At 39.4% G+C, this 12,963-nt stretch overlaps 1 protein-coding gene across 1 annotated transcript in view; it reads left to right on the forward strand.

Annotated features, from left to right (window-relative positions):
• LOC125882567 (monocarboxylate transporter 2-like) overlaps window positions 1-12,728 on the forward strand; it is a 46,258-nt gene extending 33,530 nt beyond the window's left edge. Inside the window, exons 3-5 of the mRNA XM_049566345.1 lie at window positions 154-297; window positions 3,687-4,490; window positions 5,650-12,728. Coding sequence (XP_049422302.1) covers window positions 154-297; window positions 3,687-4,490; window positions 5,650-5,930 — 1,229 coding nt within the window. The 3' untranslated portion in view covers window positions 5,931-12,728. The remainder of the gene's footprint in view (window positions 1-153; window positions 298-3,686; window positions 4,491-5,649) is intronic.
• Window positions 12,729-12,963: the final 235 nt, after the last annotated feature.

Consider the following 12,963-nt stretch of genomic DNA (forward strand, 5'->3'; position numbering starts at 1 on the left):
TGCAACAGCTCAGTTGCTGCTATTAATAGAAGCTGGGCTCCTGTTGGCGTGCAACCCTAACCGGATTAAATCATTATGCAATGACTTTGCGTGATCCTCACCACTGTAAACATCCGACGCGTGGGTTAATTTCATGTTTTCCATGTGTTTCAGGTCCCATCAGCAGTGTACTGGTCAACACGTATGGCTGCAGGCCCATCGTCATGATGGGTGGCTGCCTCTGTGCCACTGGCATGATCTTAGCTTCCTTCTGCACCAGTGTGGTGCAGCTTTACCTCTGCATAGGAGTTATCGGTGGTAAGTCCGTCTAAATCCACTTTAAGTTAATGTGATGAACCTGTGCTTCTAAGGAGCAGGTTAAAAATATACCTGTTGTTGCAGGAAGGAACTCTTGCTTTGCTTGTTTTAATCTATTTTGGTTCTTAACTTCATTTAATCATGCATTGTTATGACATAATTAAATATACTTCCCTACAGTTTACTCATGGTAGGGGTTAAAATGTAGCAGCTCGACCAAAATATTTGATCTGTTGTAGTTACAGTGTAAGTGTCAATAAACAGCCCATTTAAATCCAAGTGAAATTACATGAATCTACCACCTAATAATCAATACACACGTACACCGCAAACCATTAACTGTCTTGGCCTGCACCAAAGCTCTTGAATAATTCACACTCAGTGATTTTTACATAACAATATAAAAATACTGCTCAAAGAAGCTTTTATAGTATTCCATTTGAAAATAGGGATGTGTGCAGAAAGCCTTTAAGGAACACCTGTTATTGGGAAATGTATAATAGAAGAAATATCCTCAGGTTTCTGCAGGTTAAGAATAAGGCCCAGTCACATTTCTTATTTTTACTCCTACCTCTTAGCCCCTTTTCCACCAACATTTCCAGGAACTTTATTACCAGGAAATTGTTTACCTGGGTAAAATAATTCCTGGTAGTCTGCATGGTTTGTGTTTCCACCACACCTCAAAGTTCCGGAAAATGTATTCAAATGAGCGTGATGACACAGATGATTAGGCATGTGCCCTGTATTTGGCTCTGCCAGCTTGGCTGATTACATGCTGGTGTAGAGAGTTGGGGCTGTTTTGTCTCAGCCAGCAGCTAAGTTTAAAAGTATTTTAAGATAAGTGTCAAGCTAAGTTAGTCTACCAGCGTTCTTCAGCACACAGCCCAGCCCTTCAAGAATTCCGGGTAATCTGAAAAGTCCTACCCTCTGACTAGATACTTTTTCCAGGGTAAATGCGGGGTTGAGGGAAAGGTGTTGAGGGAAAGGTTTTTCAAAATTCTGGGTAACTGATAAAAGTTCCTGCGGTGGAAAAGGGGCGCTTATTTCTTAGTGCCACCTTACTCCTCAGAACAGAGTTACAAGGTGTAGTGGTTGAAGTCCTCCCCAATAAAATGGGAAAACCCTTCAGGACCCTGATACGGTAGTTGTCAACGCTAGTGTAAAAAACGGCAGGAAGCGTTTCTCGTGTGGGCTATAATTGCCCTTCTGTGGTTGCCTGAACACTCAGGATTTGTCCACACCTTTGATTTCACACTATCAAGCCATAAAACAAATAATCAAATACCAGATGAAACTTTTTCATGACCAGGCCACTATCAGTGCTCTGTAGGCTAACGTTAGCAACCCGTGTTCCTACCCTGTCAGTATGTACTGATATTAGAGGGGCAGTAAAAAGTGCAGCAGTGACTTTGGTTAAATTTTGAGTTTAATATGCCATCAAAGCAGAATGGGATGTAGAAATATGTCAAAATGTGGCACAGTCTTGCACAAATCAGCAAATACAATATGGCTTGCTAGCTGGTTAGCTACTGAAACATTTAAAGTTTTTATTAACAACGAAAATATAGGGTTTTTTTGTTTCTCGAAAATATAGGGTTTTTTTGTTTCTCATACAGCTATCACAGCTAACACTTCACTCCACCCCTTTATCCCAACAAGAATTGGGTCCATTCAACAGTGCAGCAGTGACTTTGGTTAAATTTTGAGTTTAATATGCCATCAAAGCAGAATGGGATGTAGAAATATGTCAAAATGTGGCACAGTCTTGCACAAATCAGCAAATACAATATGGCTTGCTAGCTGGTTAGCTACTGAAACATTTAAAGTTTTTATTAACAACGAAAATATAGGGTTTTTTTGTTTCTCATACAGCTATCACAGCTAACACTTCACTCCACCCCTTTATCCCAACAAGAATTGGGTCCATTCAACAGTGCAGCATTACCATGGTTAAATATTGAGTTTTTCAATTCAAAGCAGACAACGATGTAGAAATATTTGCAGATATCATAAAGTCTTGCACAAATCAGATACGATATGGCTTGATTTGATTCAATTAAAGTTTTATTCAATAACGAGAGGATATCATATGATCATTAATAGTAACCACTTAAGTGCAGTAAAGTTTGCTTTGAATTGCTTTAAATTGACTCCACCAGCACACATAAAACAGCACATGGGATAAGTTAACCCTCAGAGCTTTCTGTCAGAAATATCTTTCTGGAAGAAATCTTTTCATTTTAACTCAAACTATCATCTGTTTCCTAAAATGCCAGGGCTAACTGGCCAAAAATCTTGAAGGCAAACTTCTCCCAACAGCCATAAAACAACAAGCTCATTGACAAAAGTATAAAATTCAGCTCAATAATAACTATCAAGGTTAAAAAAGAAAAGTTGTTTTTTGCTCCTCACCCAAAATAAAAAAGTAAATTTACATTGTATAAATTAGCCTAGCCGCTAGCGGAGTTTTCTTCTGGTTATAGCTTCACAGTTGCAAGAATTATTTATATTTTTTCTTACGCACTGTTGGTTTAAGTCACTGCATCTCCCACCAGAAAAACACAGCTGAAATTTAGCCTATGTGCACACATTTTTAGCCAAACATTGTAAGACAGAGTAAGATGTCCATCTAGGTAGATAAGTCATGCTTCCTGAGTATTTTATCTCATCTGTTGAACCGTATAATGAACCGTAAATAACGTTATCTTCATCGTCATTTTCTTGGCTGCTTGCCAAGACTTGAAGAAGAAGAAGATTTGACTGCCGCTGTTTGACAGTGACATAGAATTTCAAAATAAAGGCTTATCCTAAAGATGATGATATGGATCAATATTTTCATTTTGCATTGATTATATTGGATCGTTGATCATGGATTCGATATATATCGATCCAAATTAATGAATCATTACACCTCTACAACGTGCAAAATGGAGGGGTATTGGCAGAATGGTAGGAGTAGGGGGTGTATTGGGATTGAGCCTAAGAGTGTGTATAACCATGCTAGCTAAATGCTAACACTAGAGTGGACACATGCTTGCAGTGGAAATGCTAACATGCAGATGTTTAGCAGGTATAGTGTTAACCTTTTACACGATCTTAGTTTAGCATTCAACAGTTTCTAATTAGTGTCAACCATCAGTGCAACTGAGGTTGATGGTAACGTCAGTAGTTTTGCGGATACCTGGCCATAAAACTATTGTACAATGTTAGTATGGCTAAAAAAATGTTGCTAGCTTGATCTTACAGCACTAAGTTCAGAGGTATTTAGTTACTTCTAACAAAGTGTAATTTAAAAAACTGTTTTCTTATTTAGATGAGTAAAACAGTCCACCAACAGCTGCAGCATGATTGTTACAAGTCTAATGTGCCTCTGTCATCTTTCTTCATAGGACTTGGACTAGCCTTCAACCTGCAGCCAGCGCTGACTATGATAGGAAAATACTTCTATAAAAAGCGACCCATTGCTAACGGGCTGGCAATGGCTGGCAGTCCAGTGTTCCTCAGCACCTTGGCTCCTCTTAACCAGTACCTCATCAACCAGTTCGGCTGGAGAGGCAGCTTCCTCATCCTGGGTGGCCTGCTACTTAACTGCTGTGTGGCTGGTTCCCTCATGAGGCCTCTGGTACCACCACCCAGTAAGCTCAAGAAGGATGAAGAGTTAGCCGTTGTTGCCACCACAACAAAAGAGAAGCACACTACCTGGCAAACAATCAACAAGTACCTGGACTTATCACTCTTCAAGCATCGTGGCTTTCTCATTTACCTTTCAGGTAATGTCATCATGTTCCTGGGTTTCTTCGCACCTATTGTCTTCCTTGCAGCCTACGCTAAAGACATAGGTGTGGATGAGTACTCGGCTGCCTTCCTGCTCTCAATTCTGGCTTTTGTCGACATGGTTGCCAGGCCCACCATGGGGCTACTCGCCAACTCACGGTGGATCCGGCCCAAAATCCAGTACTTCTTCAGCTTTGCTGTGCTGTACAATGGGGTGTGCCATATCCTCTGCCCACTGGCGGAGGGCTACACTGGTCTGGTGGTGTATTCAATGTTCTTCGGCTTTGCCTTCGGCATGGTCAGCTCAGTGCTGTTTGAAACACTGATGGACCTGGTTGGGGCTCAGAGGTTCTCCAGTGCTGTAGGACTCACCACCATTGTGGAGTGCTGCCCGGTCCTCATTGGTCCACCTCTAGCAGGTACGATCTGTCTGTCTGAGAACTTATTTCACTTACTTACACGTACAATTTTTACTACCTGCAATTTCAAGTGATCTTAGCCTTTATAGTTATCAGTGTCCATTAAATTCACAACATTTTTAAAGGGAAACTTCGGTTGTTTTTTTAACCTAGACACTATATTTTCCATGTTTTGTGTCCAAGTGACACATGAGAACAACAGTTTTTAAAAGTGGTCTAGTATTAAGAGAGATGCAGAGAGAGCAGCAACGAAACAGGCTTTAATGTAACCACTTGGGGCAATTGTGCATTCTCAATTTATGTTTACTGTAGGTGCTTGTTTTGGCCACTGACAGGCTCAGATTGTCTGACAACATTATGGAAAGGATCACTACAAAGAAATGAAAGGTTTCTTCCTTACCTTTCACTTGAGTTTGTTTGTGTGTGTAACCAAGTCTTGCTCAAGGAGAAGTCTCATTATGATATCTGGCAGATTTTTTCAAATTGTTGAAAACAGCTTAATATTCATATTCATGACATTGAAAATCTTTTAAATAAGACTGAGCTATGCTTATTTTCGCCAACACAACAAACTCTTAACAACACTCACTAACATTTACACCGTTGTTTTTCCTGCAACAAGTCGCATCTTGTGAGATTTTCAGATTTAGACTTTTCATTTGTGAGACTTGGTCACAATAACAAACAGACCAAGAAAAGGTAAGAAAAAAGTTTCCTATCTCTGTGGGTTCCTTTCCATAATGTTGTTTGACACTTCTAATAACAATCTGAGCGTTTAGGTGGCAAAAACAAGCATTTCTATTTGACATAAATTGACAGTGCAGGTTGGAAAATACCAACGTTTCTCTTAATGCCTGGTCACACCAGAGAGCTAGTGATGGGCTGTCACAAAAACACAGTAGCTAATGGGACAATGAGTTAGCCTGGATGCTAACGGGAAGACATGTTCACACAAATTATTCAATAAAGGTGTTTTTAAAAACATTTTGAAGTTTTGGTATGACCAAGTGGTTACTCAAATGGTTAGAATTAATAGCTGACATTTAGACATGTTTTCTGTAAATCTAACTGTAAATCTCAATTCTACTTGGCAATAATTTAAGATTATATAACTGTGCAGATACCTCACATCACTGAAAACCCTTTTGCTGTCTTGCAGGGAAACTGGTCGATCTCACAAAAAACTACAAGTACATGTATTTTTGCTGTGGAAGTGTCGTCATTTTTGCCAGTATTTGGCTCTTCATTGGAAACTTCATTAACTACAGACTTTTGGAGCGTGAGCGCAAGAGTGCAGAGATGTACAAACGGACTGAGACGGAAGATCCGGACCAAGCTCGGGATCAGAAGGAGACTGATGGAGAAGCCCAGGCTTCACAGGAGCTGGTCGACAAAAGTGAAAAGGGTGAGGAACCTATGCAGCGGGAAACCAACATCTAGATCCTTCTGCTCTGCCAATAGCTCACCCTCAACTCCACGTCAGCCCTGCAACACCCTTTGTCACGATCAAACTGAGCTCCAAGCCAAGAGGTGCCTCTCGGTGTTCCAACAGGCTCTATTCGGGGTCCTCCACACTTCTGTAAAACTAACTGCCAAAGCAACAACTGTGTTGTAGCAGGCTGTGACTATAACAGAAATATTAACCACAGAGAAAAGTGTAAGATACTGTATGCATATGAGGAGACAAAATTTCAGAAAATGGCACGGAAAACAATGTAGTACTAACTGTATTTCTTTTTTTGCCACGTTCACCTCATATTGGATTTACTGTAAACAAAAGACTGTAGCTGGGGGGAAAAGTACATTTATAGCAAACACCTAGCTGCAATCAGGATGTAGGATTATATTATATGGAGGAACATCTAAATTGTGGTGTCAACTGAGAACTACCATTAGCAGCAAATCCACAGATGTTGGCAAAAAAGAAAATAAGTTAAATTTGCAGACAATCAACACTGCTGAAGATAAGTATTATCTACTTCTGTTTGTTAATGGTTTATTTGAATTATCTCCATTTGTCTCAACAAATTCAAATATTCCAAGCTGCAGCAACAAGCGTCATTCTCTTCTTCTACTATGTCTTCCGATATGACGTGAATGCAGCATCAGCGTGTTGCCACTGTTCCAGAAACACCAGCAAACTAAATCCATATTCAAAACTAACTCTGTCCTCTTCATAACACACTGAAGTCTTGGTAAACAAGCAAAGGTTAAGTTAACAAGAGAAAGTAGTGGGGGCTCCCCATTGCTCTGATGGCTCAAAATTCCAAAGCCCTGTTTGTCAAAAAAATGTCCCATTGGACCAAAAGTCCATTTCTCAGACAGCCTGATGTCCCAAAAACAAACATGCGTTGCTCAAAAGTCCAGGTTCTCAGAAAATACATACTCCCTGCAGTTAGACGCAGCCACCAGAAATTGTTTTTCTCATTGTACGTTTCTGTAAAACATGGATACATTACATTTGTTAACAATGCTGTGGTTAACGTGGTTTTAGGTTTAGGCACAAAAACCACTTGGTTATGATTAGGAAAAGATCATGTTTTGGCTTTAAACACCAACAGTGGGTAGCACAAAAGTTGCTGGAAAAGCAGGGATGGGTCGATAAAAACACAGAGATCAATGGCTGAATTGTCCCTGGGAAACAGTGGGAGTGTGTGTTTTTGGAAAAATGGGACTTTGGTGCAATGAATGTTTGGTTTAGGGATAAGAGGCTGTTGGAGAAATGGGCTTTTGGTCCAATGGGACATTTTTTTGGACCACTGAGGCTTCACAATTTTGGGCCACTGGATCAATAGCATGGCACCAAAGCAGTGAGCGCATTACTCTGTGGTAAGAAAAACTTTTCTGTGAGTGAAAGGTCACTGGTTTGATGCTAACAAAGCCAATGTCTGTTAAGTTTTGAGTACCGCTTGATTGCTGCCTGTGCATTCATGCTGCGAATAACTTGATTATGCGCATTTTGAAAAACTGGACCGATCAGATGAGCTACAATCACAGGTGCTAATTTGTTGGCATAGAAAATTAACAGATAAAACAATTTTGGATATTATTATTAGCCATAATGATGAATAAACCCATTCTCCAAGCATCAGTTTTTACCATGCCTCTTCCAGAAGTCTATCACATCAGTTGGAAAACTGAAAGGCAAATGTTCTAAACATCTCTCTGTTGCTAGAAAAAGACATTTTTAGTAAGACTTAGACTTCCGTTCCAGCCACTACAGCACGAAAACAACATATGAAACCCTGAACTTAATCCTGAACAGAAAATGGGGAAAATGACAATTTCAATTTTCTACCGCTCAGTCATAGGTTGTTCCCTTTAACAAAGTATGAACTTGATGTCATAAGTTAAGGTCTACTGCTTCCTTAAAGAAAGGAACCAGCTCAAAGTTTGGATTGCAGTAGTCAAACGAAAGAAATCGACACCTGCGAAATTCCAGGGTCTGTAGCGCTCATTTCATTACCAGAAAGTAAGTGCGTTCAAGCTAACGATTGCTAGCCCACAGTCTACAGAGGGAGAGGGGAAAAACCTACGAAAACTTATTGGTAATAAAATCAGTGCTACAGACCCTGGAGTTTCACGACAGCATCCAATTCTTTTGTTTGGCCACTGCAATCCAACCTTTGAGCTGGTTTGTTTCTTTAGGGAAACAGCAGACTTTTATTTCTGACTCAAGTTAATACCCTGTTGAAGGGAACGACCTACCACTGAGCAGCAAGGTCAGAAAACTAATTTCACCATGCCCCACAGTGTTCATTTCAGTTCAGGAGGGCTGAAATTCAGGGTTTCATATACATGCAGTAGTCGACCAGAGGGGTAAGTTGAAAAATTATGCTGTTACCTAGCAACTGAAAGATGCCTTGAAACAGTCTTGAGGGAACAAAAGAGGAGCTGAAACCTGCCTTGATGGTGACAGCTGTTGAGCCTGAAAACTTTGGCAGTTTTTCCCTGGTTGGTCAGCTCTGGGGGAGGAAGGAAAACCTCCTGGTGACTTGTTGATTGCGTTGCTCGCCGTGCGAATGCAGCGTTAGCAATCCCAGTGCAACGGAAACAGTTGATCCATCTGGTGAAATGTGTCAAGCAAGAACTCAAAATTCTAATTACACTGTGTTTAAAATGGCAAGCGGGTGCCATAAAATTGCCACTTCCATAAATAAAGAACAGATGTGTTCACAGCTGGCGACGCTGGTGCCCGTGCATTATGCTGCCCGCCTGAGCACTGTAATGTCGTGCAGTAAAACCTGCACAAATGTCCCACTTTAATACTTTCGATCAAGTCATAAAACCGCTTCCTGTAAGTCGTCCAGTGTTCCATATTGCACTCTTATACAGTATGTTGCACTAAAAGAGCAACGGCCATACTTCACCCCAAACATCTTTATAAAACCGCTGCAATGAAATAAATTTAATTATGGTTGAATGTAATTTCCTCTGTGGGCCTTAACAGTGTATTAATGACCAAAAACCATCTGCATAATTGTGGTTTTTCTTCACATAGAGCCCATGAGCAATATCATTTCTCACATTTAATGCAGCTATACAGGGAAATGTATTTCTTGTCGTCAGTGTGACAGTCCATGCTATGATACATTGCCTTAAATGTAATGTAATGACTGCGGGGGAGTTGTACAGTGAATACTTGATAGTATTAGGCGAAGCAGATAAACCTTTGTGTTAAATGTGACCCACTTTTTTTTTTTTTTGCTGTGATTAACTTAAAAACTCAGAAGAAATCAGTTTCCATTTGTCTCCTAACACGTCTGTATAAATGTTAAAGCTATAAGATTATGTATTGTTGTTCTGTAACTAATTCACTAACATTGACACCAGTATGTTAACATGTTGAAGGAAACACCACTGATGCTACTAATCACTCAATGCTTATGAAGTATGCCAGTATTTTCAATCGTATTGTGTGCAAACAAATGTACTGGATGAACATATCATGTCACAATTTAACTGTCGCTGTGAATGTCAATATTGTTCGATATTCTGTCCATTCCATGTGTTTTGTAAATGTCATCCTGCTGTGCTGTTGATCAGTTTTCATCAGCTTTGGTCTCAAACGCTGACCAAATGGTGTCCTGTCTCAGATGTCCTAACAAAGCCAACAAATGTTATTTTTCAAAGCAATCATGAACAAAAAAAAAATCATGTTATTGTTCCTTTTTTTCTGTGCTTTGAATAGTCTAATGTGTGTTCAGAATCATGAAAATGGATGTCCAGCTCAACCACAGCCATGCGTCTTCACCTGAGACTCATTACAACCAAACACAACTTAATGTGATATCCTCTGGGTTATAGTAAACTGGGAGGAAACAGCTGTTGTTGTGTTTGGCTGGATGAATGCTGAGGGTATCAGGGGAACATGGTTGAGAATATCTGCTATGCCATTTATTGTAAATAAGATAATTTTGAAAGATTTGCACATTTTTGTTCTCAGTGTAGCAAAGCACCTGACCTCTATGAGCTTTCTTTTGGAACTGGACTTGGTGTTACATATATTTCTATTTTGAGAAGAGCTTATCTCGGTTTTGACTGCAACTCCAGCAACATGTGGACAGTTTGTGGTTACTTAAAGTTTTAGTTGGTAACTTTTATAAAAATGTTCTTTAAAAGTCTCTAACACAACTGATCAAACATGAGTCAAGGTTCTGTTACTGCATTGCCTATTTCTTGCCTCAAATGTATTCAGAACCATATTTTAGTGTACTGTTTAGCTGTAAGGGCCCCAACACACCGCACAGGCAGTTGGCAGTCAGCCAGTGTCAGGCTGTTGGTGAGTGTCTGTCACCCTAGTTTTTGCAATGCCTCCTGCACAGTTGACACTAGTCGACCCTTGGCTTTTTCTCCGCTGTTGATTCAGCATGTTGAATTGGCATCTGATACAGTGGAGCCTGTCTGTGAAATCACTCTGATTAGCTTTTCAGCTCAGTGCACGAGAACAGAAGGAAGTAAGGAAAGCAAAAATAACTTAACTTGTTACATTAAATTTGACTATTTTTTAGCCATTGAACTCTTTGGCATAAATGTTTTGAAATTGTTTGCATTATTGTTTGCTAGCGCACAGTAAATATACGTTGTTCTTTCAATATTAGGTAGTGATTCTAATATGCTAACTAGCATCTTGAATCCATCATGTCTGTCTTCCTGTTTCCGGTTTGAATGACAGAGACAGAATACTGTCGACTGCTAGTGTGCAGAGTTATTTCCCCTTAACGCAGGTGCAGAACGAACGTGCTGGTTGGCAGTTTGCCGTAGTCTTTGTGGAGTGTTCCAGTGTAACTGTTTGGCCAAAACGCTGGCGACATGAGGCGACACAACAGTTGGCGTTCGTTGCCACTTAATCTCTGACGTCATTTTGGTGTGTCAACAGTACACTAAACTATGTTTCTGAAAACACCTTAGGTGAGAAATATTAAATGCAGTAACAGTCTTGATTCATTATTTGATCGGCGCTGCCTAGTTTGGTAGTGTAATTATAGTTAATGAGCATTGACTGACTCAGCAGACTCCTCAGCTCTGATTGGTCATTTAATTCAGCTACAGTGGATTATTGCAAATGCAATTAAAAGCATTACGCCTCATGTGTGGCTGTAGTGACAGTTTCAGCGAGTATGACAAAAAGTTACCAACTGCAGCTTTAACAAACACCTGTGTGTGTTAAGAGTTGGTCTGTTAGCTCAGCTATTCAGATTTATTCTCCATCAATGCACTTAGTTCACCAGCATTTCATGCCCATATTAGACAGTATTTTTATATTGCCATGTCTGTACCATCCCCACAGCTTTAGTTAATGAATAACATGAATAATTTTATTATGAATGTTAACTTATCCTGCTTGCACTAACTAGTGGAAAGAGGGACTACTTTCATTCACGGAAATCTGATGCCACTATGCTCACTGTACATGATGACTCTCAGTGAGGGATGGACTGTTGTACAATCACTTTCTACCAAATAACACTGCCCCCTGCTGGTTTCAAACCACCTAGACCAAAAGGTAAAGAGAGCCAAGCTCTCACTTCAACAGAACACAGTAATTTTTTCATACATTACTTTTTGTAATGCTCAAACAGGGTTTCAGTTTTATGGGTAATGTGAGTACATGGGTACTTTTTTGTTTTTTTGGTGGGGGTATTGTTAGTATAAGTATTTTTTGGTATTTATATGTATACAAATAGAACAAAACATTGTACTGGTTTGATGGAACTAAGGGGAATACCATTGAATTTCAATGTTTTTTTTGCTTTTGTTTGTTTGTTTTCTTGCTTTCCTATCCATGTAAATTATACTCCATGTTTTTCACTTAAATCAGTAATAAGCAATGTGTCCAGAGAGCGGGTTGTAGACAGAGCAATAAAAAAATAGCAGTAGTTCAGGAGGCACGCAGCAAAAAGTTGAGCATCTCTAGAGCAGTGGTTTCCATGGTGATTAACACGGTGGGAAGGAATCAAAAATATGATGTACGACACAAAATTGTGTTTTCATAACTTTTCTATAATAGCTTTCTTGTGTCTTGATAGTTGATATACTTGATACTATATTAAGTCTGTGAGGAAGGCTCACAAGTAGATATTGTTTTATTTAAGACAACATAAGCCAAAAATGTTTAGAGGTCTCTAACATTGTCCTCTGCTAAAAGGGAGGTTGGTAACGACTTATAATGAACAGCATGTCTGAAATTCGATGGTATTCTCCTTACTCTACCTGCCGTTATTTGTTCAGATTTAAGCAATATGTTTTTTATGTGTTTTGGTTCACAATGTTTATTCTAAGAACAAAACAAAATGTATAATTTAATCCAAATAGAGATGACCGATTTAATTTGACATGCACCGATAGCCTTATCAATGATATTGCATAGCATCTCATAATATTTTGTTTCTTTCTTTCAATGTGTACAGTAGATTTAGAAAAAGAGGTTTATTTTGAGATTTGCTTCAGACCAAATTTAGCAGAGGTTAAATTAAAATGAATATGAAATACTTTCACCCCTCGTGGATTATTTCTGTATGTGCGCATACGTGTTGTTGCTTAAAAAAAAAAAAAAAAAGTGTTTAAGTGTTCACTTTAGGAAATGCTCTGGCTGAAAACTGTTTTATTAACTACTGTATAGCTTTTTTCCTGTTGTGTGAAAGCAATATGAAGCTTTAAAGGGACATTTTACATTTTACCCCACCCCAAAAAAAAAAAAAAAAAAAAAAAAGCCTTTGGCCATCTAGTTCCATTATATTGGAGAGAAGGCAGACATCTCTACAGCTGCTATCTCCAACACTCGGCAACTCGTTTTGGGGTAAGCTGTCCCTTTAAAGTTTGAAAGAGACTGAAAGAGATGTCATTTAGTTTCCTACTGGATCACATGCAGTTATCAGCTAACACAGTGTTTAGCTGGCAGCAGATTGGAGTTTCAGACATTCATTTGGCTCCAGTCAGGTGGCAGAGATGTTATCATTACAGGGCAGAGTCA

The sequence above is a fragment of the Epinephelus fuscoguttatus genome, linkage group LG22, assembly GCF_011397635.1.
Source record: "Epinephelus fuscoguttatus linkage group LG22, E.fuscoguttatus.final_Chr_v1".
NCBI classification, from domain to species: Eukaryota; Metazoa; Chordata; class Actinopteri; order Perciformes; family Serranidae; genus Epinephelus; species Epinephelus fuscoguttatus.